The following is a 24,476-nucleotide window of genomic DNA, read 5'->3' as shown; positions in this document are numbered from 1 at the left end:
TGTATACATGTGTGCGTTAGGTATCCTTCAGCCATGTCCAGCCCAGACATACAGTAAAAAATGAGTGGAGAAACTAATTGAAAGCTCGGCCATGAGTGTTCAATATCACTGGCCTATCATTTTCTTGGGGCATGATTTATCATGGTTGACGACCAGCGCCGGCGGTGCTTTGAACTGGCATGGTAGAGTTGCTATGGTGACATTGTGAGGGAGGAGAGGGCTCCTGCGGCTGTCAGGCAGCAGCGTTTATCACCTGCTGGGAGTGCCTGGGTCACACCTGGCATGCTAGCCACCCACACATGAATGGGAACACTTACATTCAAACAGAAATATCATATAAGTAAAGTAAGAGTTGAGGACAGTCAATGCAACACCTCTGGTATTTAATAAAGTGACACTTCAAATAGATGATACTCAAAATGTGCTTATTAGCACATATGCAAAGGAAAAAGAAGGTGGTAATTGGCTGGTTACAGTGAAGATTCTCGATACAATATGAAGGTGAGTGGGTGTTACGCCAAGATTTGAAGTATTTTTCTAGTTAAATGCTTAACCACAGATTTTTATACATTCAAATTAAGGAAGATTAAAAATTTCACAGATAAAGGGGTTTTAAAAGGGTTAAGGAAATTATTTTGTAATACTCTATAGTAACTATCATTAATAACTGGTATATTTATAGTTAATCAAACTTCAGTAAATTGCAAGTTCACTGTTAACAAACAGTGAAATGCTTTGTAAACCATTTATTAACACATTTTTCAACTGTTTTCAGATGAGTGGAATGAGTTAGCCCTTTAAAGACTAAGTCTAATGATGTGGATGACAAGTCTCATGAAAAATCCCTATTGATCCCTCTTACAAGTATTGTGTGGATCGTAGCCTGATATATCTGCTGTTGTCCAAGAACTATTAAAAACGCATCAGTGAGCCACGCTGTCGCACTGGCTGACATGTTCCCTTATTATTATGAACAGACACAGTGCAATTTATTCTGACTTAATCTCACATTCAACAGCCTGCTGCCATAAATAGTCCCCAATAAATGAACTATTTCCTGCTGTTTGAGGGCAGTTGTTGAAAAACTATGGCAGCCAGTTCTTTTAGAAAATTGTTGAGCTGTCTTTACAGTTGAAACCATATATTTGTCACACGTTTTGAAAGATGTACATTTTTTCAGCAGAAATAGGCTTTGGGCTGAAAGCCACATACAGGCTGAAAAAGTTAAAAATATTGAACGAAACATGTTGGTTTTGGTCATTTCATGAGATTTTCCGACAATAACACAAAGATAGTATACCACCAGCTTGATCCTGTCACTTATCTAAGAACACACATACAAAGTATTAGGTCTTGTGGACATTTACACCACATGGCACTGTTTTTTGGTAACACAAGAATTGTTAATGGCCTGGAAGGTGTGAGCAGGTTGTCAGTGGTCTCTGTGTGTGTCCGGTCTTGCCCTGTCACTTTGTATCTTTTCTCCTCTCGGCTAGAAAGGTGATGTGCACCCAGCCATCCCCCACTCTAAGTCTCAGGGAGAGAGGGAGCAAAAAGCTTTTCTCTTTTCTTTTATTTAGTTCAAACTGAGGTCTTTGAAGACTGCGATGCTGCCTTGTAAACAAAAATCGCGCACAGCCGTCACTGCTGGAGACAGCCTTACTGCGTTATGAGCAACTTTGTAACTGTCACTTGTAAAGAAAATGCTGTTTTTTAAGCGCTTGCATGCAGTCACAAACAACATTAGCTCTGTGTTCTGTTGAATTTACCTCTGCCTTTTAAAAACAAGAATCAGAAAAACATTCATGCACTTATTACATAAGCAGAATATGATACATAAGCAGAATATGATGTGGGCCACGTATGGTACGATACTATATTATGTATGTGCTTCGACCAAGCATGAACGATACAGTGTTCATTTTCATCCACATCATGCATGATTATGAAAGCACTGACGCAAACGAAACACATGGTGCTGGTTAGAAGAAAGTAATTCATACATTTAATTATTCACTATCTGTTTCAATTTGCTGTATGCTAATATGCCCATTGTTTCATGTCTAAAGTTTGTGCTACCCAGCTCTGAGCTTATATGAGATGATTAGCTGCTATTTAAGATACAATGCCGTGTTAGTTCACAGCAAACCTGTGTCTACCCACTTAAGACACTTTAGACAACTTTGTTCAGAAGTGATAGATAATTCCGGATGGCCACTTAGCCTTTGCTTTTGTTCTTTACATCACAGATGGATTTGTGCAGTTGATGTCAGTAAGTTAAATTTGAACCTATTCTTGTTACCATCTCAACATTCTCTTTAATAGCTCATTGAATTTTCATATGCCTCTGTAGCTTTTAACAAGCAATGTATTTAGGAGCTAGAATTTAAATGGCATCATAATCATCTACAGCAGCAGTGATTAATAATTGTGATTGCATGCTGTAAAATAATGTTGGGTACTGTATCTATTTAATGTCATTGTCAAATTACCTTTTCCCCTTGAGCAACATTTCAAGAAATCAGACTAATTGACTTCATTAAGTGGTTCACATGTTGAATAGTTTATTTCCATCCTTATCTACAAATCAACTTTCACATCTGACAGGATTTTTTTTTTTTACACTCTGCTTGTATATATCTTATTCAAACCTCATATATTTATTGATCTGAGCGGCAGTGCTTGAGTATTATGTGGAATATGCAGAGGGAATTACACACACAAACACAAAACATTACACAGCCATTATATATTCATTCACTTGCCATCATTAACTTTGCATAAATTGTCATTCATGCTTGAAGTGAGTAATGTTTCTCTTAGAAAAAGTCAGTGGAGTGAAGGAATTCCACTTGTTTTTTAAGTACTTTCACTTGTTGTAAATCCCACGCAGCGCAACACTTGGCACGGGAACATCAAGGTCTTAACTTAAATCTTATCTTTATTTCTTTGTTTAATGTTAGGCAGTGTCTGGTCATGCAGAATAACCTGAACGTCACCTATGATGTGTGACTGACAGCCTTTAAGATAATTAGGACTGAATGAAGGTGGCTTCTATGTGCTGTGCTTTTTTTTGTTTGATTGATTTTGCCAATAATGTTATTGTTACTTCTTGCATTAGCACTTAATGTTAGCGCTGGACCCAATGCGTGAGGGCAGAATTTGCTGGAATAGTTTGGGAAACGTACTTAATGTCACCATGAAGTGACCATAATAAGCTTTACCAGGGTAAGGTTTATTGCAGGCCTGTTTGATTGGATTGCACAGGTGTTCCTAATTAACTACATACAGTGATGTAGCAAGGCATACACCATTATCGGATTATGGTATCAGATTTATCCCATGGCCAGTGATTTGCTCAAAAACAACATGTGCATTGTGTGTGCACTGGTTAACCAGCAGTGTGCTCTGCAGCAGCTCAGGACAGACAGGAAGGGAATGAAAGGACAACAAGGCAGACAGCCAGGGACAGAGAAAGAGATTGTGTTCGCTTTATCCATGTTTGCTCAGTTTAGCGCAGGGCAAATATTAGCCCGTGTGCTTGGCAACCGTTCTTCTCTACTGGGCTTTAACCCCACACCCTGCCTGCAGAGACTAAAAGGCAGAAAGAGAACAGGGGGAGGTAGAAAGGGAGAGGATAAATGGGAGAGAAACAGTTGTAACAGAGTTGTAAGGGTAGCATATGGAGAGAAGCAAAAGGCAGGTAAAAGAAATTGAACAGAGACCAAATGATGGCAGAGAATGAAGAGAGCGCGAGAAAGGAGAAAGTTAGAAAGAGGGCAATCTGAGCGATCTTCCGACAGTCTGTAGTCCAGATCATCAGAGCATACTCGAGTATGGGTTTTGTATTGATGACGGATGTATAGCTTTTCATGCTGCTGCATTTTATGGTACATGTTCAAGTCTTTTGATGGAGGCAAAGTGTGGCACCTATTTTATAGCTCTCACTTTCTGAGAGAGCTATTCTTTACCATGCCAGGAAAAGTGCACTATTTAAGTCTGTGTAAACCACAAACTGTACAATGTGTACAACTGCTGTTTTCCAATCGAAGGTGGTTCCAAAGCACAAAGGAGAAAAAAGGGAAAGAAATGAAGAGAAAAAGCATCCATGCCCCCATTTTTTTTCTCTATTGTGCAGTTCCGAGGAAAGAAAGAGATAGAGTAGGAGAGGGAGAGCACAGCTGCAAGGACAGAAAGTGAAGAGGAGTGGATAAAACAATAGAGACAGAAAACACTTTGCTCTTGATTTTGTCCGAAGGTCACAGTCATTCCCTTCAATTTCGGCCAGCTGCCGGCCTCGCTTCTCTTCAACAGAGTGGAACAGGATGCTCCACAATACACACAAACAATAATACACGTGTCTTGCCTATAGCTACACACAAAGTCACAGGGGCAAAGTGTAAAAACGTCGAAAAAGAGAAAGACAAAAATAACTAATCTCCCATTTCAGCTTCCTCTCACAGTGTACACTCAGGCATGACAAATTGTATGTGCAAACCAGAGACGAAAAGAGACAGCAGAGGAGTCGTTCTCTCCTCCGCCGTCCTTGTGTCCATCTCTGCTTTGGTCTTTCACACAAAACTCTGACTAGTTATATGAACCAACGCTGCTTATCTCACAGGTATATTCCCTAAGCACTTTATCAAATTTACTCAGTCACGTCTAACCCTTATCCTTTACTTTTTTCAATACACATACTGGATGTAGTTGCTACTATAATGAAGTTCTAAAAATGATATATATTTAACTTTAACTTTAACTTTTCCATTAATATGCACAATGAGAAAATGTTAATGAATGCATATGGCAAGTTGCACAAGTATTGATACTGAATGTAACTAACCACCCTGACCTTCCTCTCTGTGGTGTGTTACGTAATTGTAGCGCCCGATTAAAGAATAAAATGATGCCTCCGAACGCTTTTCAGGCTGCAACTACGTTTGCTGCCAGGCATTAGGGAAGACAATTCACTACAATTTAAATTGACTTTCTAGGAGACAGGGTTGAGATGACAGGGTACCGGGGTTAAAGGTCGTGACAGAACACTCAGTTCCTTGTGGCTGAATCTCGATCTGGGTCAAGCTGGGGTGAGAATGACATGCAGTCTAATCAGTTTGGGTCGAGGTTCATTGCTACAGGTCTCAGGTGCGTTTTAATTTCTAACACCCAAGTAAAAGTGGACTCAACATCAGCCCTGATCGGGAGCATCATAATCATCACAGAGGAAGGATGATTTTTGGAACATGCCTCTTGTTTTTTTAAATCTTCTAGAGCTCTGTTTTGACATACTGCTGTAATCTTGGACCCACATATAGCACAACATTGCTAGGAAACAAATACAGCTTGCTTGAATGTCGAGCATATGAAGTGCAGCTTAGGAACCCAATGTATCACTTTGTAACTCTCTCATAGAGGAGTTTATTGTCACTGTATCTTTCTGTCATTGTCCGCCTTATATTAAGCGTTTTTATGTTTCAGTGAACATAAATAGCACAGTCATGGTAATTTATTCATGCATTCATAGTTTTTTGGCCTCATTCTAATATCAAGTAAGACATAAAGTTAACACTGTGCCACAGAATTAACCCATACAATGTCAGAAAGGATTATTATTGTACAAAGCTACTGAAGAAAAAAACAGATTAAGCGCAATATTCAAGGACTCAACTATCTCATTTCACAGTGCACTGACTAGATTTCTGCTGCCAGGCAAGAATGATCTACAAACCTATTTTGTTTTCAAGTTGTTGCACCTTTCTCAATCAGACACAGAGCTCTCTGGGTATCAACTCTTTCTCTCAGATCGCTCACAAGAGATAGTGGATCAATTGGATTCTACCAGACCCATGTTAGCAACTCCAGTCAACGCGGTAATGAGCCTCAGGGGAGTGAAAGAGCTGGTGATGAGGGCAGACAGATTAGAACATTGAGAAAAAGGAGAAAAAGCGAAGAAAAGGTAAAAGCCAAAGTGAGAGAAATAATAATAGAGGACATCTGAAGGTGAGACAATCGCACTTCCTTTCTCGAGAAGGTCAAAAATTGATTTTGATGGTTTTATTTTTTCAAATGTCTAAATAGCCATTTCAGTTTCCCTTTATTAGTATTTCAGTTGGCAAAAAATAGGAAATGTTGGCAGCAAGTCACAGGTCTGGAGCTAAGCTACCAAAGACACAACTGACAGGAAGTCGTGTTGAAATAAAGTAGTTTGAAGGAACTGACTTTCTAAGGCTTTTAAAACACTGATAAAATGTCATTCAGTCATCAGTTACTGCTCCTCTTTGTCCCTACAAATGTAGTCAGTGTAATTAGGTGTGGTGGCAGATACAGGGATTACTGCCATATCTTAATGTTCAGTGAATTGATGGACAATTTTGTGGAGCTGGTAAAGGCAAAAGGATAATTGAATACATGACAAAGAGACAAAAGGGATAAAATGATGTGGATGGGAAACTTTATTCTATCTTTGTCCTGTATTAAGTCACCTAAACTGACAAATATCTACCAGTGTCCAGGCCTACCAGAGCATTTGGAAAAGGGGTTGCGAGTGGGTGGATGGACATCGATCTCTGCTGCCACAGTAACAAAGGTCCTTTTCTGGCTCTGCCTCAAGGAATACGCCCCCACCCCTCCAGTGCCGTTGCTCTCTGCCTCTCACTTTTTTACCATTTCTCCCTTTATTTACCTCCACTTTTATTGACTGTTTAATTCTGTATATCTTCCTGCAATGCACTGTTGTGGGTACATGTGCTCTGTTTATCCTGTACATTTGTCCTCTCTCTATATCATCTCCTCCATTCTCCATTCCTCTCTGGTTAGCAACTTGAAGAGGCCCTTGACATGAAACCATGATCTGCAATTTGAAATGTGCAGGTTATACTACTCTGTCTTAGCCCGTCTCTTGGCGAAGAGTCAGGAATAGAAATGACGACTCCATTTTTACATATATTACATATTTTTTTTTTTTTTGCTAGAAGGCCTTATTGAAAGCAAGTTCATCTCTTTTGAAGTGCAGAACTTGAACTTTAAAGACCTGAATGAAAAGCATAGAGTTGACTGTATGGAAAAGTAATTAGAAATGGTTTCGTATAACCAAAAGGTCATAGGTTTGTTAACCCTGAGGAACGTGGCACTGAACAAATTACTTTTAGAAAGACGTTACCAGTGGTGGCTTTTAGTGTTGAACCTAAAGAGAATCTCATCTAACTTTGCAGTTCCCTTCAGCTCAACGAAGCCTTTTAGTATCTGTAAGCTCATTGTTAAGCAGGGAGATGACTTTCAGCGTTAAGTTCTGATAAACCATCTATGCGCGACCTTTCAATACCAGCTAAAAGCCAGCAATAAAGGGCCGAAGAATGAGTCCTATGAACAGGAGGTGAAAATGCATTTCTGCACCTCTGTTTGCTTTGTCTTGAAGTCAGTTAGGTTTTTGGTTAAATGCCTAAGATCCCATGGGTAACACAAGCTTAAGAGATTTTCATGTTTTGTTCTACAACATTAAATAATAGACCAATTAATACCCTACTTGTGAATGTTAAAGCATTAACGTCTTTAAAAAGGCAGTTGCTAATAAGTGACTTAATGACACTACCAAACAAAGTGGTGCTTGAAAGTGTAACGCTTTTTTTCTGCAAAAGCTCAAAATCCAAAGGGTAATTCCATTGGCTTTTTGTTGCAAGAACATGGGTGATGCTAACTTCCGGGCTACAGAAATATGTCGTCCTGCAGCACTCTTTTGCACCATTTTACACCAATGTCCCACTGCAAAATTACCCAGACAGTACCTACTTTTGAGAGAATGGAGGTCACTAGCTGAGTAAGAGTTTCCAGGACCGGCTGGAGGGCATGGATGGCACTTATTAGTATGCATTGTTTTTATTCTATTTTGTGTCTACATGTGTGACACAACAACAGTGTACTGTAAACATGTTAAACAAACAAATGGTTATGTTAATGTGCGCGGTTTTAATTGTTCTTCAGGCACAGAGCAGCAGCTCTCTGTTTCATGCTTTGAAAGGAAAATGCACACACAAATCTCCATGCCTGGATGTGTGTGTGTGTGTGTGTGTCCACAGCTCTCTTCAGCTCTGTAAACAAGGCTGTGGTGTGTGTGTGTGTGTGTGTGTGTGTGTGTGTGTGAGGCAATGTAACCTCACTCAAGGATATTCTCGTGTTTGCATATGAGGGTGTCTGTGAGTGAGCGGTTCAAGTGGGACTCAGGTCTACAGCTACAGGTCTGACGGTCGTTGTGCTGAAGGACACCATCCATCAACAGTCTTGGTTGTGCACATCATGCATGAATCAACTCCGTATACACTGTGTGTGTAAGTTTGTGTTTATATGTCCGCGTATCTGTAGCTTTTCTGGTGCAGAAGATGGGAGGCGGACACTGAGCGAATGAAGAGTTTTGGTGGTAGATGACAATATAATCAGGATTATGGAGGATGATGTTTTGGCTGATTTATTTTCTAACCCCTCCTCCTTCTTTAGCGTAAATGCAGCTTCCCTCTGCAGTATTTAGGCTCGCTTCCATTGTGCGTGTACTCCAGGACAAATGGGCAAGCCCCGTGTGAGTCATGCTCGGTTGGGAGACATATTCAGACGTGCACACACATATACACACACGCACACCACATCTGTCTAACTCGTCAATTTTTCAATGAGATCCGATTCTCGGTCAGAGCGGGCACTCGCCATTTCAAAGCACGAAAGAATGGGTGGCCGTGACCACTGTCGTTGAAAGGAGGCAAAGAAACGAAAGAGTTGAAGGGAGGGAGGGAAGGCAGGAGATAAAGTGCTATTAAGATGAAGAGATGGTGGGGGGGGGGGGGGGGGGGGGCAACTTTCTCAAGGTGACTGCTAGAGATCACAGCAAACACATACAAATGAGTTGGCTGAGCAGAAAGAGAGAGACGGTGTGGTAAATGAAACCAAGCATATCGTCTCTGCAAAGTGACTGTTTTGTCACCGGCTTCCTCTTTCTCCCCTGCAAACCAAAATCAAACTGACACACATGCCGCTGTGTGTTTATGAGCCCTGTGTCATTCGTGGTGAACGTTGAGAGGGGAAGACATAAAATGGGAGCACTAGATAACAGTATTCCTGCTCCAAAATGACTGTTAGGCCCTTAGACTATTTCCTCTCTCTGTCACAGACACTCTGAAGACGTTAGGTGAGCGGACAGCAGCTGATTTATCAAGTGAGGAGTCTACATGTTATGCAACAGCCTATTTCTTCTTACATAACAGTGCAGTTTCAGAGAGGAAGATTAGCCCCGCTATACTGTTCTCCTTGTAGCAGATGCCACGGCCGATCTCCTCTCGCAGGCATTATGCATACATGTTGACAGGCTGATTAGCCGTATAGAGCCAGAATTACCCTGAAGAGGGACATGCAGAGATGCCATATGATGGTATATCTGGCTCAGTCGGAGAAGGCTGTGGGACATTACACAAAAAATATTCACCAATATCAATCTGCGGCTACAAATTGCACAAGAAATGTAACATTAGAGTGGAGAGCTGCCATGTAAGTGGAAATGCTTGCTCAAGCTGTAACACTGTATGAAATATTAATCTGCCTTACACCACGTGATGTCAGATGTGTTCAGATGTGTGTGTTCATAGAAAAAGGGGCAGAAAAATTGATTGCTTTTCGTTGGGTATCCAGTAAAAATCTATTCATCAGTTATTTCTCTGTCCACGCTCCTCAAGTGGCTGATTCATAAGCTAATAAATAGCGCAGCTTGGCATACATACACTGGTATGTCGAGTTAGGCTCAAGCAGATACATGCTGTGATAGATCATTATCGGGAAAATGAGAAGGAAGCTGATGAATAGTTTGCATTTCCACCACCCACAGGACTATTAATATGAAATCTGTCAAACTGAATCATCAGCATCAGCAAATCTCTTAACTGGTCAGCCACAGTTCTGGACAGATTCTGTAGGCACGTTGACACAGCAGAATGCAAAATACCTGGAGTGATTCAAGCAAAAGAAATTGTCTTCCACCCTCCAGTCCATCCAGCAGCCGCATCTCTGTTGTTTCTCTGCTCTTTTCTCTTTCTAATTTGCCCGTTTGGCTTGTGTATCTGATGTACGAGGGAAATGCAGGAAGTTGTTGAGGAAATGCAAATAGATCAAGGGAGAAGTGATCTCGAAGTGGAAATGAAGCTGCAGGGGGTGCATCACGATTGAGCTGTTTGTAAAGAAATAAAACCGAGGAACAAATCCTTCAAAAATGCATTCACATTCCCCCTTTGTCTATTTTGCCCTTCTCAGTTGACTACCAGTGTGTGCAGTGAAGAGAGAGTGAGATCTTGACATCTTCAAAAGAGGCTTTGAACTCAAAGCACCTTGAGGCCCAGGAGGATCATCAAGGTTCCCTCTGTCCTTTTATCGCGCACTGTTTCTCTCTGCCCCATGCTCCTCCTCCTCCTCCTCTTCCTCTCCCTCTTCCTTTTCTGCTCGACGTGATCAGTGAGAGCTCTCTGAGGCTGCTTGATAACCCTGATACACACCCGCCAACTGCAGCCTCATTCTGGCACTGCCTCATTCTCATTCCACTCTCTGCAATGGCGTTTACCTCGCCGCACGCTCGCACATTGCAAGGTCGTGTTGAAATATTTCAGACGGAAATGCTCTCCGTCTCCTTCTTGTCCGAGGCTGTTGCGCAGAATCGCAAAGCCAATTTTTTTCTGTCTTTGAGAAAAAGGACAGAGAGACATCTAATGAGAGGATTACACCAACTTCCTTTTGGCAGCTAAACTCTGGCAACAACTTACTGTTATGTGAGAAGCTGATCAGCAGTTTCTACTCTGTGGAAAACATCTTTTTTGCTGCACCAAGATCTTAGATATTTGTCAAGGACAGCAAAGTTTGTGCCTGAGTAAGTGTGATAATATTCAAGAGGAAGTTTTTTCTTAACTCGCTTTCCTGTCTGATCAAATATAATTGTTGAAACTCACTGCAAGAAAACTAAAACGGATTTTGTTGAAGTTGAAACTCATTCAAGCGTGTCTTTCCAACCAACCCCCTACCATTGACTATCTGTGACTGAACTCAGGACCTCAAACACGCAGCCTTCCTCAGGCAGATGTAATTGAAAATGCATCTTATGGCAGAGCTCTCTTCTTAGTCCCCCGAGGACCCACTACCTACACCATTGATTGACCCACAGAAATAAAATGTAAGATGAGCCAACCTCTGGATAAAAGAGCACAAATATAACATTCTTACTACCGACATTAACCGACAGCTGTAGCAGATTAAGGTCTGCTAAGCAGCAGTTTAGAAGCAGTGGTGTTTAAAGAGCAGCCAGGGCTTATTGTCAGTTACCTACCAGTCCCTTCATTTCAGTGTTGCAGGCTTGACTGCTCCCAGTCATTCAAAGAGGTTTTTTTTCCTTCTGTTTCCAGAGATATGTTCGCTTAAGGGAAACGGCCATTAAAATGTCATTACCGCTACACTAAAATCATTTTTAAAAAAGCACTGGATCCCAGCGGCTTCTGCCGTAATGGGCTCGATACATTCCCTCAGCACCGGGAAGAACCCTAATGTTGCGGAACACAAATGCTAATCTCTCTGTAAATATCACTCAAATTCACTCTCCCTTCTGCTTTTCGGTCATAATAGCATGGATTCATTCTGCTTTGCCCGGGCAAATTGAATTAATTCTCCAGGCAAAGGTGTCATGATTATTCTAAGCTTCCTGCTGCGTGGGTCATAATAGAGATCATCCCAAAAGCATTTCACTCACTTTCTCCATTTTGTTTTTTCTTGCTGCAGCATCTCAAAAGGTATCGGTAGTCAAAGCTTTGATTACATTTCATTCAAGTGCATATCACTTATCGCTCACTGACTGTATTCATGTTCTTGTCTTGGAATCAATATTGAATTTCAGCATGCATGGTGAGAGTAGGCAGAAAGACTGTGAGGGTCAGTCCATAACATGAATCAATTGATTAAGTGACTAAGAAGCTGGGAGCACTTAGCCATTTGAGACATTCAAGCCTCTTTGCAGAATGAGATCATCTGTTGTGCAGTCCATCAAGCTCCACTCTGAGGAACTCGTCCTGGACTAACTAAGTTCTGATCTCGGTGCAGGAGAGCGCTCAGCTGTGTCCATTTCCTGTTGTGCTTCCACACTGTTCCCTTATTTATTCTCATTTTTCAACTCAATGGATCCCTTTCCAGCATTAATCATGGCCACCAGCACTTCGACTGCACCTCCAGTTGAGCATGCTCAATTAATACACTAATCGTGGCTGTCATCAGAGCATGGCCATACTGTGGCCTTGGCTAAATACTGTAACCACTTTATACAACACCAAAGAGAGGTTAGAATGCACATAAATTTGGCTGCGATTATACTGCTCATTAACTTACTGCACAACCTCTGCACTTATTTACTCAATTAACTTGCTATTTTAAGTTCTGTTAACATAAGGGTGGTTTATTTTCCTTTTTTAAATACTTAATCAGCCATGAATAATGGAAAAACCGCCGCGAGCAAAAGCTACACGTTCACCTCTGAATATCTCAGCATATGGAAGGTGGCTAAATAAATGCACATAGCTAATGAGATAATATAATCAATGAAGTCGGTGCTGCAATGGGCAGATAGCAGTGCACAAAAGTGACCCCCCCCCCCCCCCCCCCTGCAAATGAGCATGACCTGAAGTGACAACCAGGAAATGTTCCTGCCAATGTTACAGGCAACAAGGCAGTCACAGCTCTGGATCTTATGGCCATGCAGGATAAAACTGCAACAGGAGATTTACTGCCAGACAGAGAATTTGTCTATAATGGTGCTGTCTGGTATGTACTCTGTCTGTTTCTCCCTCTGCCTCTTTCGCTCACCCTTGTTCTATGCCTTTCTGGCAGACTGTAACTCTGTAAATGACTTTGACCTTTCCTGTGACTGAGGACAGGAACCACAGAGGGAGAGCAGAGAGATGGTGGGAGATGAGAGTAGAGTAGGCGGTTGACTGTAATAAACTCGAAGCAGTGGGCGGCTGTCAACACTAATAGATGGGAGAGGGGAGGGGGTTACCGGGTTAATGAATACTAAAGGTGCCTGAGTCCTCAACAAGAACCAAGCTGAAGTGTGTGAGTTCTGATGCTCACAGTGTCATCACACTGCAGGCAGTGAGGGCCTTTTTGGTGACTCAGTGAAAATATTGTTTGATTTTTGCCAAAGGAGCGACCACATTATGTGTATTTGCATTGACAGTTACACAGCGTTTTAATATTAGTATTTTAGTTCACTTTAATATCTTAGTATGATCTGGACCTGTAAGAACTTTTTAATTTGCCATTTTTTAATTTCCACTTAAAGTTGGATGATGTGTGATATGTGCCTCCATGTTTTTCCCATATGTGTGTATGAGGACTCTACTGCAAACAATAAGTTTACAAAGTAAATTGAACTTGAACTTGAACAGCTGGATGTAATTATATAACGCACTACAGTTTAGTTGTCAATTCGATTGCTTCACTGTAATCCATTCTCACACACACACACACAAACATAATGATAAACACATAAATATATTATGATATATAATTATGATTTGAATTTGATTTGATTTGTGACCAAATTGGAACAGCACTGTTGCTGCATCTTGGGCTTTGTGGATGCCCTAGGGCGACCAGTCCAAAGAAAGGCAGTTGGATTCACCCTATTAGGACCATTAATGTCTGTACAGTATTTTGTGGCAATCCATCTAATAGTGATGCAGTATTTTGAGCTTGAGTATTTTGAGCTCAATGTGGTTGGCTACCTGACAGACAGACCTATATAGCCATCTCTAGAGACATGTTGCCAGAGTTAAGAATTATCAATAATGTTTTAAATGTAGCTGTATTTGAAGCGGGACGTCGGGGCGGGACATTAGTTTTAATTTTTTATTTAATAGAATGAGCAGAAAGGAATAACTTGTGTTGACTCTGTTGAACATTTTATTCACACCAACGATTGTTTCCAAAATCTGTTTCTTGAAAAGATCAAATCAATAGGGAACAAATGTCAGCATAAACTTGGTTCAACGTGTGCTCGTTTTGTGTTTGTTTTCTCATCACATTCTCTACCCTTTGTCTACAGGAACGGGGAAAGATCGGAGTGATCTTCAACGTGGGAACAGACGACATAATCATTGAGGAGAGCGCGGTAATGGTGAGCGACGGCAAATACCATGTGGTGCGATTTACACGCAGTGGCGGCAACGCCACACTACAGGTGGACAACCAGCCTGTCATCGAACGTTTCCCCTCAGGTAGGAACAGGGGCCCTTATCTGTGAACTGAGGGAGGGAGGGGACTCTTGGTGTGGATTTGAATCTTCACAGTATTGAATTGTTTTATAAACTGGGTAACACAATGGAGAGCAAAAGAAGGAGCTTTGGAAAATAAATATTAATTAATTTAGCCCACCAAGTGCCACTAAAACCATTTTTTTTTATATAGAAAATGCTGTAAGGGCTCTGGTTTATTTATCATGACATCCATATGTAGAGCGTGCCTGCATTATTCTAGGTGATTAAGTCAGGTTCCGGTCTAAAAGGCAATACAAGCCCAACAGCCTTCCTGAGGCAAGCAATCTTCCATCTAAGAGCATCCAGCTCTCTGCAGTTAGTCTAGCATTGTAGCTCCTGGCACTGCGAATGCCTGCATTGAATTGAGGCCAGCAGAATATGAGAATGCCGGTCAGGTATGGCTGGTGAGCATGGGTATTGGGCAGGATACACAGGAAGAACACTTCACGCCAGGAAAGTATGTGGAGGTGTTTATAAGTCATGCCTCGGCTCCAAGATAAACACAGACGCAGCATCATTACACATACGGACTTTAAACGAGGGCAAACACCCGATGAGTCACTGCTGGGAGTGTGCTAATTCCTCAGTTTGTTGTTTTACCATAATCATGGTATTCTGTTTTGGCCTGAATTGCGAGGCTATTATTGGCTACGCAAAAGCTCTCACTTAATTTTTCTCTCCGTTGTGTTTCCCCTTTGTTCATGGTTGTTCAAAGGAAGACATTTTATGTTCCCATCATGAGTTTGCATTTGGTCAACACTAGGCTAAGTCAGGCTCTTCTGCCTGCCATTTTTAGGGGTTAATGGTCTCATGGAAAACTATTGACTAATGCCCTTTCTCAAAGCCTTGAAGCTCTGGTACATTCATGAATTTGCAAAGAATTTTGTCCAACTTTTAAAATCGAGTCAATACGTTTCATCTCCATTGTTTAAAGGCACTTTCTATGTATCGTCATTGTTTCAAACAGCAGGGAGAGTGCTGCTAATGTGGCCATGATATTTATTCTAGCCGACATATAGAGCAACGGGACTGTGACATTCTCTGTCACAGCAGTGATCCCACATTTTGAGGCTTTGTTTTGGCATTGAGGGAAACGTATTCTGTTGCTCATCCATCAGCACAGCAAGGCCGGACTGAGGGGCATGCATCACAGCCAGAGGAGGAAGCGCCCTGTGACAGTTCACTCTTTGCACTTGTTATTATGATGGAAATGTAGCCCTTTTCGCAACAGCACACACTCCAAAAGAAGAGCCTTCAAATAACAAAAGCGCCAACTGCTCAGAAAAATAACAGCAGAGCAGTCTGTTAACATCGGCAAGTGAGTGTCATCATCCGAATCTATGTTTTGTTTCATCAGGGAACATTAATTCACAGCCCATATTGTATTCTTTTTATTCCCCTTCCCTTCCGCCCTGCTTGCTGTGTTGTCACTTTGTCAAACCTTTCTTTCCTTTTCCTCTGCTGATCAAGAATTGAAGAGACTTATTTTGTTGTTGTTTGTTAGTTTACTTGATGAGTTTTGTGTTTGTCTGCCGGGGACTGGAGCCCATCTGAAGTTTAAGGAGGTTATGGGGACTAAGGAAAGCAAATGGATAAAGGGAGGGGTGGAGAATAGCTTTGATTCATTTATGTGAGCTAGATACACTCAAAACTATTTCAGGGCTCCCGCTTTGAAGGCTCCCGCACCAGCTTTGAAGGTTCCAGTCGTCATCGTCTGGCAGGGAGGCGTCCCGGGGAAACAAAGTTGTTGCACATTAGGAAAGCAAAAACCTCGGATGAGGCTGAGGCACAAAAGGGCGGAGGAATACGTTGGGGAAAGACTGAATGAGAGATTGAAAGGGTGGAGGGGAGTAACTTCCCAACTGAGGCAGTAGGTGCATAAAGAAAGACATCAAGGTTATATTTTGTAGATATGGGAAATGAATGAGCGGGCTCCCTTGTTGAATCCAGTTCCTGTGACCCACATTGAAAATGTTGACATCTTCTGATCCTCTAAACGGGACAAAATACACTATACTCATGTTCAGAACTACTTTGTTTTCTTGATGCTTATATTATGAAATATCCTTGCCATGCCGTCCCAGTTGAATCCTAAAATGTCCATGTAGCTAGATTTAGAGGAAAAATAGAGCAAGTTGTCAGGAAAGATGCCTCCAACGGAGTATTCTGTGAGGTGTTTCAGGTGCCAAATTTGTCAGGTTTCTCTACTGCAACAACGAAGTGCATTTTCCTGTGAAATCTTCCTCCCCAAAGGGACTGTTTTGACCCACATAAGGCAGTCTCGTTGGGATGTCACTTCAGTTTTTAGCCCTGTCTAATGCTTTGTGCGTACAGAGAGTTATGTGGGGTTTCTCCTCTTGTAGAGCATGGCCTTAGAAATGTAAAAGTTCCCAGAGGACTGTTACAAGGGCAAGGACAGTAGGAATAAAAGAGAGAACGTAAATGTCACCCAGGATACCCACCCATGTCACACAAGAAACAAAGGTACAGGTTTTCTTTCTGTGTTTTTTGTTGACACACTTTTTTACTCACACTGTATTTACTCACACTGTAATTAGGGCTTCAGTCTGAAATGTAGTATGTTAGATTCAGAAGGATTGCTTTGCTTTCCAGCAGGTAAAGATACCAGTCATACATGGAAAAAGATATGGTTTTAAAATGTTACTTGGGTAAAAGTGAATGTCACCTATACAAATTGCACTTGAGTAAAAGTCTTAAAGTATCTGGTTAGTGAGTTACATCTATATTACACAATGTGTATTTACCAGTGTTGGGGGTTACGTGTCACAAAAGTGATGCGTTACAGTAATATATTTCTTTTAGCGGTAACAGAGTAATACGACACATTACTAATTATGTTTCAATGATGTATTACTACAGTTATGTCACGGTACAGTCTGCGCTAACGACCGAAGTGAAGCGTGTATTGTTGCTTTTTAAGAATCCATCCACATCACGCATGACCGTATTGTTATAGGCTTGTTTAATATAGACAAGCCTATACATTCTTTGAGTCTGTGTGACTGAATTTCAGACGCGTAATGATGAAGCCTAATCCTCCGAGTGTACTTTAACTTACATTCTTGAGTCACATATGGTCAAGCGTTCCGTTTTCTGTAGACTAATAAAATGGCAAAGAAAAAGAGATGTTTGTCTTGTCGTGTCATTATAGGCTACATTTTAAAAGGTGTAGGTCTATTGTGTTTCATATGACTCAGCCTACAATTAAAAATATCTATTCCTAACTCATAATATATCAGACTTTGATCCTTTGTCTGCCCGCTCATTACTGTGACCAAGGTCATTTGTTTATTTAAAAGATCTAGGCTATTTAGTTGTTTGATATAGGTTGTTTGGGCATTTTGTTAAAAATAACTAAAATGTAGTGTAATAACCGATGTATTACTCTAAGCAGACAATAATATTGTAATGTAATATATTCTTATAAAATAAGGTAACTAATGATATGGTTTATATTGCATTTTAAAAGTAACTTGCCCACCACTGGTATTTACATATACTGTGTGTACTGTATACTACAGTATTATCAGGCAAATGAACTTTTATTCAGTTATGGAAAAAATCATATAGCGTTATTATCTTATTGATAAAGTAAATATGAAAAATCTGAGTTTGAATTTCGTCTCCAAAATTATATAGTTCCCCTTTAAGTACGCCTCTTAACTAATTGTAATAAGTTACATTCCACTACATGCTTTGCGGGCAGAGCCTCAGTTGCCTGGGCTTGCCAGCAGCAGGCATATAAACAGAAGGTTGACGCGAGGTGATGATTTAGAGAGACAGAATGTTAACAGCAAACATGGTCGTCACGGGTCATGCGCATGCAACAGCAAAGCAACACGTCTCCTGATGTCCCACGAAGTGATGTTTGTAGTCCTCGGGGAGTGTGTGTCTGTGTGTCTGTCTGATTCTACATGCGACAGCGCACATGTCTATCTGTGTGCATGACATAGTGCGTCTTGTGTGTGTCATTTTTTTCTGCGTCCGTGCCTATGTGTGTGCGCATGCATGCATTTGATGGACAGAGAGCAGACAAAAAGTGTCAGAGGAGCAGCCGGCCAGTTAATCCAGTGTGTCAGGTATCCCTGGTGGGTCCTGCAGCAACAGTTATTGGCCCTCCTACATCCACAAAATTGCAGACTGGCTCAATAAAAACATCCCTGTTTCACACTGAGCACCTCAACTTGAACGAATAAACAGGCAGATGCCAGCAGCAGTGCCATATGAACTGTAATTGTTCTATTTCACACCTGGCTCTCATTATTTACTGGTCATCTGCTGTGAGAAAGGTAGCAGATATGATGTGGATTATTGTTTAGTCTCCAGTTTTATTATTAACAATTTCCTACTATTGCCCCAAGGAATTCCTAATTTTGTTTCTGACTGGCAAAAAGGTTTGTATTATTTTGAGATAAACAAACTGGCAGGACATGGCAGCCTTTTCACTTTTTTGAGTTAAAAATCACAACTGAAAGGCCTTTGGTTTGAGCTGTTGCCAGACTACAGCTTCATTTATTTAAGAAGTGAGGAAACATAGGTTCCAAAGAAGATTGAAAAGTTTGGTCGTACTTAAAACATATGGATTTGTTTGGCGACATCTGGTTTCATCTGACCATAGTAGTCAAGAGCTGTCCACACCAAGAACATTCATCGTAAAAACAACAACATGAGCATTCACACCGATAAAAATAACTGTATTTAAACAGAGGTGCCAAGCACACGCTACTCGCTGCAGTTTCGTCAGCTTCGGGAAAAATTGATATTCATGCATAAAAAAAATTAAAAAACAGAACATTTATACAAAATTCTTTGGCGATAAGAGGAGTAAGGTGCATCCAATACTGTTACGAGAGTTTTTTTTAGACAAATTTTAGTCATACTTTTGTATGAGTCAACATTAGTTTTCCTTCCTCATCAGCGCAAAAAACCATTTGGCAGTATGTCTCAGGTAACAAGCCATCTATAATGTTATATAAGAGTATAAGTTGTATAAATAACGAAGACTGAGTAGACCATTTCAAATTGTTTCTTTAACGTTATCAATTAACTTACATATAACAGTAGGAAGCCAATAGTATAAGCACTAATCAACATTATTTTGAAAAAAGTCTCCAAAATTAAATCGATGTAAATTCAGTATGGATTTTTGTTTGGCTGTCAGTGTTTCTATCAACCACAAAGTCACTCTAAAATTGATCACAAAGATACTCAACCATCCACTCGAGCCAGAAAGTTTTCTAACACTATGTATTCATAGTTAAGGCTTTTGTTATTGGTGAGGACAGCCCTTCAATCAGACGATAGTGTTCTGTCTTAAAAGCCCATACTAGTCAAATCTTGTGACTGCTACTGTGACATGTGTTCTATAGTTTTTCTTCGTCATTCCCCAACTGATGATGGTGTTCAGACACTCAGAGGGGAGGTCAGATTTAGTGTGACCGAGCATTAATCCCCCTCTTACAAGGAGCCAGCCGCCCTTCCAGCCGAGTAGGCATCAGAGTAGGATACAGAAAGAGCTAAAAGGGAGATAAAGTATGATTATATATACAGATGTATACAGATTCACTTTTATGTGCTTGTAAGTATGTGTATGTACGCATATTTCCCTTTGTTTCAGGGAGTGTATGGGTGCATCTGGGAGTGTATGTGGAGGTGTTGTGTCATGAATTCCAACCTGTCTCTATACTTTGTGTCACATGTCCCCTCCGTCTCATCATCTTGTCTATTTGCAATTCGCCGAAACACCTCACATTAACCCTTTCTCTGATTATAGTAATTCACCGTAGTAAATGATGACATTTCGCTAAGAAGGGAGCTTCTGGAAAAATCCATCCATTTCCTGTGGGTTTATACCACACTTGGCATTTGGACTTCATAGCTGAACCCACTGAGATTTGGATAATCATTATGTATTTTACAACTGTAGTTATATTGTCACCATTGCAGCGTATTGGCTGTGATTACCCTATTTTGCTGCCTCGTAACTATGTCATTATAACCAATGAGAGCGCACAGTGCACTGTTGTTCTCCCACACTCACTGTTTCTTTCTCACTTGCCAGTATTTAGAGGCAGTACATATACTATACAACTGTCATTAAGATTTAAGCTTAAGCTTTTGGAATTGAATAGAATTAAAAAGGGAAAGTGGCAGTGGGTGGGGTCCTAATGCTTGGATGGAGGGGTTGACGGCAGCGGAGATAGAAGACAGGAGAAGCAGTACTGTACGGCAAAGTGCTTGGGATGCATTGTTTAAAAATGATGGACTGGAGGGGAAAAGGAATGAATAAAGGGAGAGTCTTGGTTGAAAAGAGGAGGGTGGGTTCCTGTCACTGCTATGATGGATGAGGCTTTCCATGTTTCTGAATAGTAAGCACTGCACAAATTGGATTGCATCACAGCAGAGAAGATTACATATAACCGGTGCGGTACAAAACAGCACGTGCACGTAAGAATTTCATAACAAACCTGACTTGTTAACGAAATGTCTTGCTACTCGAAATGAACTCAGGCGCAGCAGTTATCATTTAGAGTAAATCAACACACCACTTAATACAGATCATAAACCAAGGGCAGCAAAAGAAAGAGGAAAGAAAGACAGAGTACAAAGAGAGGGCTATTGTCATTCCCTGTTTTCATTCTGTAAGGCATTTAGGGGATCTGTTCAGCGTGAAGGCTGACCATTAGAGAGAGGAAAAAGGGGAGAAAAGAGATGCGGATTCACGGAGGAGAGATTCTTTGTGCCAGCGAGGTCAGCTCCAGCTATTCCGACTGAGCTGTTAAGATGTTCTTACTCCTTGGATAAATGGTCGAAGAAAAGGGGTCAACAAAGCTCTTGGCAGCGCTCTTTCCTCCCTCCTACCCCCTTTTTATCATTGCCTTTATGTCTCCAGCGTTTCTAGATATCCATCTTTTTTTTTGCGACCTCCACACTCAGAGAAGGAACCCCAACCGTGAATAAGCGAGGAAGATAAAGAGACAATGTGAGGAGGGGAGGTTGAGGCAGCCCAGAGGATTTTCTCCGCTCTTCCCTTTGGCTAAACCAATATGAGAGCACTCAGCGGTGCCAGTTAAAATGTTAAAAGTAGGGGGAAGCAACAGGATTAGGACAGAATAGGGGACTCTATACAAAACAAAAGTCAGACAAATGGTATCGAAAACGCCCTGTGTGACCTTCTGATCTTAACTTTCAACTTACATTCACAACATTTAATGTAGAAATATAAATTATGATTATACCAGCACTCTCAACTCTCAACAGCACAATCTTTGTGTATGCAGGGCTCCGCAGTCAAGATAGCAATAATAAACATGCAATGTTTGGTTAGACGTTCAAAATAAAGCTTGTTGGTAAAACATTTCACATATTATGACATCTTATGACCTTTGGCCTGTTAGTTACATTGTGTTAAAATCATAAGTGGGTTAAAGTCACAACAACTGCACAACTAACAATGCGTAATTTACCATACCTTCATAAAATATCAGTCAACCTTGACACACTCATCAAACCAAATGAATGCCCCCAACTTGGAATTTTCCACCTCTTTACGAAATGGAGCGAGAGGACTAACTACATTATAAACTTACAAGTGTAGTGCCACACAGGCTGCTGTATTGTCTGTCATCAATATATAGAGCATGTATTGTTAGCTCTACTTTGACCAGCAACCAGATGTTACTTACGATAATAATGCATTATATCTGCCAATGTACTCAGTCATGCCAGTTTATTAGGTACACCTAGCTAAATCTATTGCCTGATTTAATTAATTACTCGGTATGACACCTCTCAGTATGGCAGAAATGTCATAAAATGACATGAGCCTAAAATGAGACAAGGTTATAATGTCTCTTAATCAAACATATGCAGTTTAGAAATTATTTACAAACACATCTGAGAAAAGTAGCCAGTCCTCACATTTGAGACAGTGAACCAGAACACTTCCTTACTTTATTTCTAATCTTCTGTGGTTTAATTAATCTCAATCTGCTTTTTACTAAGCCTTTATGAAAGTAGGCCTGATGTATACTGCACCCAGTTTAGCTGATTCTAGTTTTAAACTGTCAACTTTTAGCTTGAAACTCTATTAACTTTTTTCTTTAATGTTTTAGAGAAGTTATTTTTTGAATACAGGCCTGCATTGCTACTTGTACTAAGAAAATGATTTGAATACTCCCTTGTTCCTTGTAAAGAAAGGAATTACTGTTTCAGGAGTCTGACACAATGACGTAGCTCGGTGACTCTTTTTTTCATCTGTACTGGCTAAATAGACACATAGATTAAACATGTTCATTGGTTGTCAAAGTTATTGGTGTAAACGGGCTAAGACACTCTTGTCACCCCCAAGCAAAAAGGTTTCAACTGCAAGTCCTCTTTGGCCTCTGTTCAGATACGATGCACGATTTGTCATAGTTTGGATTTCTATTTTGCTCGTTATAATCAGGAAAGTACATGGGGAAAAAAACATCAGAAAGAGTTAATTGAGGGCAGCAACCTCAGTCACTTGTCACTGCTGACAGTTCCCCCTCTTTCTGTGTCTTCTTATTGGGGTTTTGGTGCTCTGCAAATGCTTCTGATTGGATCTTGCACAGTTGGAAGGTATCTCCAATTACTGGCCTGTGGCTATGGGATGACGGAGAGAGAGCACAGAGAAATAGTGAAGAAGTAATGATGAGGAGAGAGAGGCAGAGAGGGAGACACCGCTAAGTAGTGTAGAGCAGGAGAGGGTAAAGATTGCTTTAGGTAATTCGAGAAGTGACAACTTTGATTTCCACATGAGTTGGGGTGAAGGGGGAGTGCTCTCTTTGGCTCACTTTGGCAGCAACCCTAGCACAAATCCACCGTGGCCGAGATGAAAGGTGGCGAGGATCCTGTCGGAAAACAAGAGGAGAGAGAGAAGGAAATGAAAACGAGCACATTGGATTGATACGTGCCGTGCAGATGAAAGATGAGCGAGCAGTGATAACAGTGAGATTTCCTCTGTTTCAAATGCATGCCGACACGCCTGGCAATGTATTTACATTGAACAAAGGAGTGTGGTGGGAAGGTAAATCACTTTCTTTTCCCATGCGATTCACATGAAGAAACACAAGTTGCCTATTTGGCTTTAAAGGGTTTGGGGAAAGAAAATACGCCGTGTGTATTGTTCCCTATTATAAGCAATCTTTTTTCAAAACAGGTGAACAAATCTTGATTATTTCAACAATGAACTTGTTTCAAGAATCTTCAGGCCATAATTTCTTTTTTGTTCATTTGTCTTTCTCATTCCATTTGCTGTCAAGATACTGACACCTTAGAAAATGACTGAAACAGGTTGAAATATCAATTTTTCCAATTTATTTCAGGTGTTTGAAGTAAAGTCACGTCTATGTTATGCAGAAAAAGACAGAGCAGGGATCCATCTCCTAGGATGTACAGACATTCCAACCAAATAGCCAGAATAAAAGTTGGCAGTGCGCATTTCTGCAAATCATGGATATGTTGAAAATTAATGTTTCCTTACGTTCAGTTTTCAATTTTATGTTGTGATAATGCTCTGTTTATGGTCTGCTTAGGTTCAGGCAGGAAACCCACTTTTATGTGTTTAGAAAACTCACATTTCACATTTTGGCTTACCTAGTTCTTAAACCACTTCAATGGCTGCAAAATGTCCTTAGGTCTTGTTAAAGATGTGTGTGGTTTCACACTTACAAATACTGAAAGGCAGTGGACCCTCAATCCCTCAAATATTAGGTGATGGTTTGACACTTGGTATGAATGATATACAAATTTGATGTATCTGTGGTTTGCAGAAGTGTTTCTGATTCAAGTTTTGAAAAAAAAGAAAAAGAAAATTAGGAAAATAAGACTTTCAGGATTTAGATTAAGCAGCAACGTTTTACAGGGTTGTATAGGGCAGGTTCATCTGTCCATCTGCTCCAAGAAACCTAGTGGATATGAGAACAATCCATCTAAAGTTACCTAATGAAAAACAGAATGAGGCTAGCTTGACAGAGAGAGGTTTCTGTGAGAGGGAGGGAGCGCAGGATGGCCGGTGGCCAATCGTCTCGAATGTAATCTCCATTCTTGTGGATGGATTTCCGATGTGGGTGTCCTGTACAAGGACATCTGGCTGCCTGCAGAGCAACATGATATACA

The 24,476-nt window shown here is 40.8% G+C and overlaps 1 protein-coding gene and 1 long non-coding RNA gene across 10 annotated transcripts in view; one reads left to right on the top strand and one right to left on the bottom strand.

Moving 5' to 3' along the window:
- nrxn2b (neurexin 2b) overlaps positions 1–24,476 on the top strand; it is a 661,557-nt gene that overhangs the window by 601,461 nt on the left and 35,620 nt on the right. For all 9 annotated transcript variants that reach the window (XM_030429949.1, XM_030429947.1, XM_030429950.1 and 6 more), the window contains one exon: positions 14,105–14,276. In XM_030429949.1, coding sequence (XP_030285809.1) covers positions 14,105–14,276 — 172 coding nt within the window. The remainder of the gene's footprint in view (positions 1–14,104; positions 14,277–24,476) is intronic.
- Positions 19,431–24,476, bottom strand: part of LOC115589189 (uncharacterized) — a 32,578-nt gene continuing 27,532 nt past the window's right edge. The window contains exon 3 of the long non-coding RNA XR_003985491.1: positions 19,431–23,209. This is a non-coding gene — a long non-coding RNA (uncharacterized LOC115589189). The remainder of the gene's footprint in view (positions 23,210–24,476) is intronic.

The sequence above is a fragment of the Sparus aurata genome, chromosome 10 (genome assembly GCF_900880675.1).
Source record: "Sparus aurata chromosome 10, fSpaAur1.1, whole genome shotgun sequence".
Classification (NCBI taxonomy): Eukaryota; Metazoa; Chordata; class Actinopteri; order Spariformes; family Sparidae; genus Sparus; species Sparus aurata.
The sequence above is the reverse complement of the archived record's forward strand: the minus strand, read 5'-3'. Positions and strand labels throughout refer to the sequence as shown.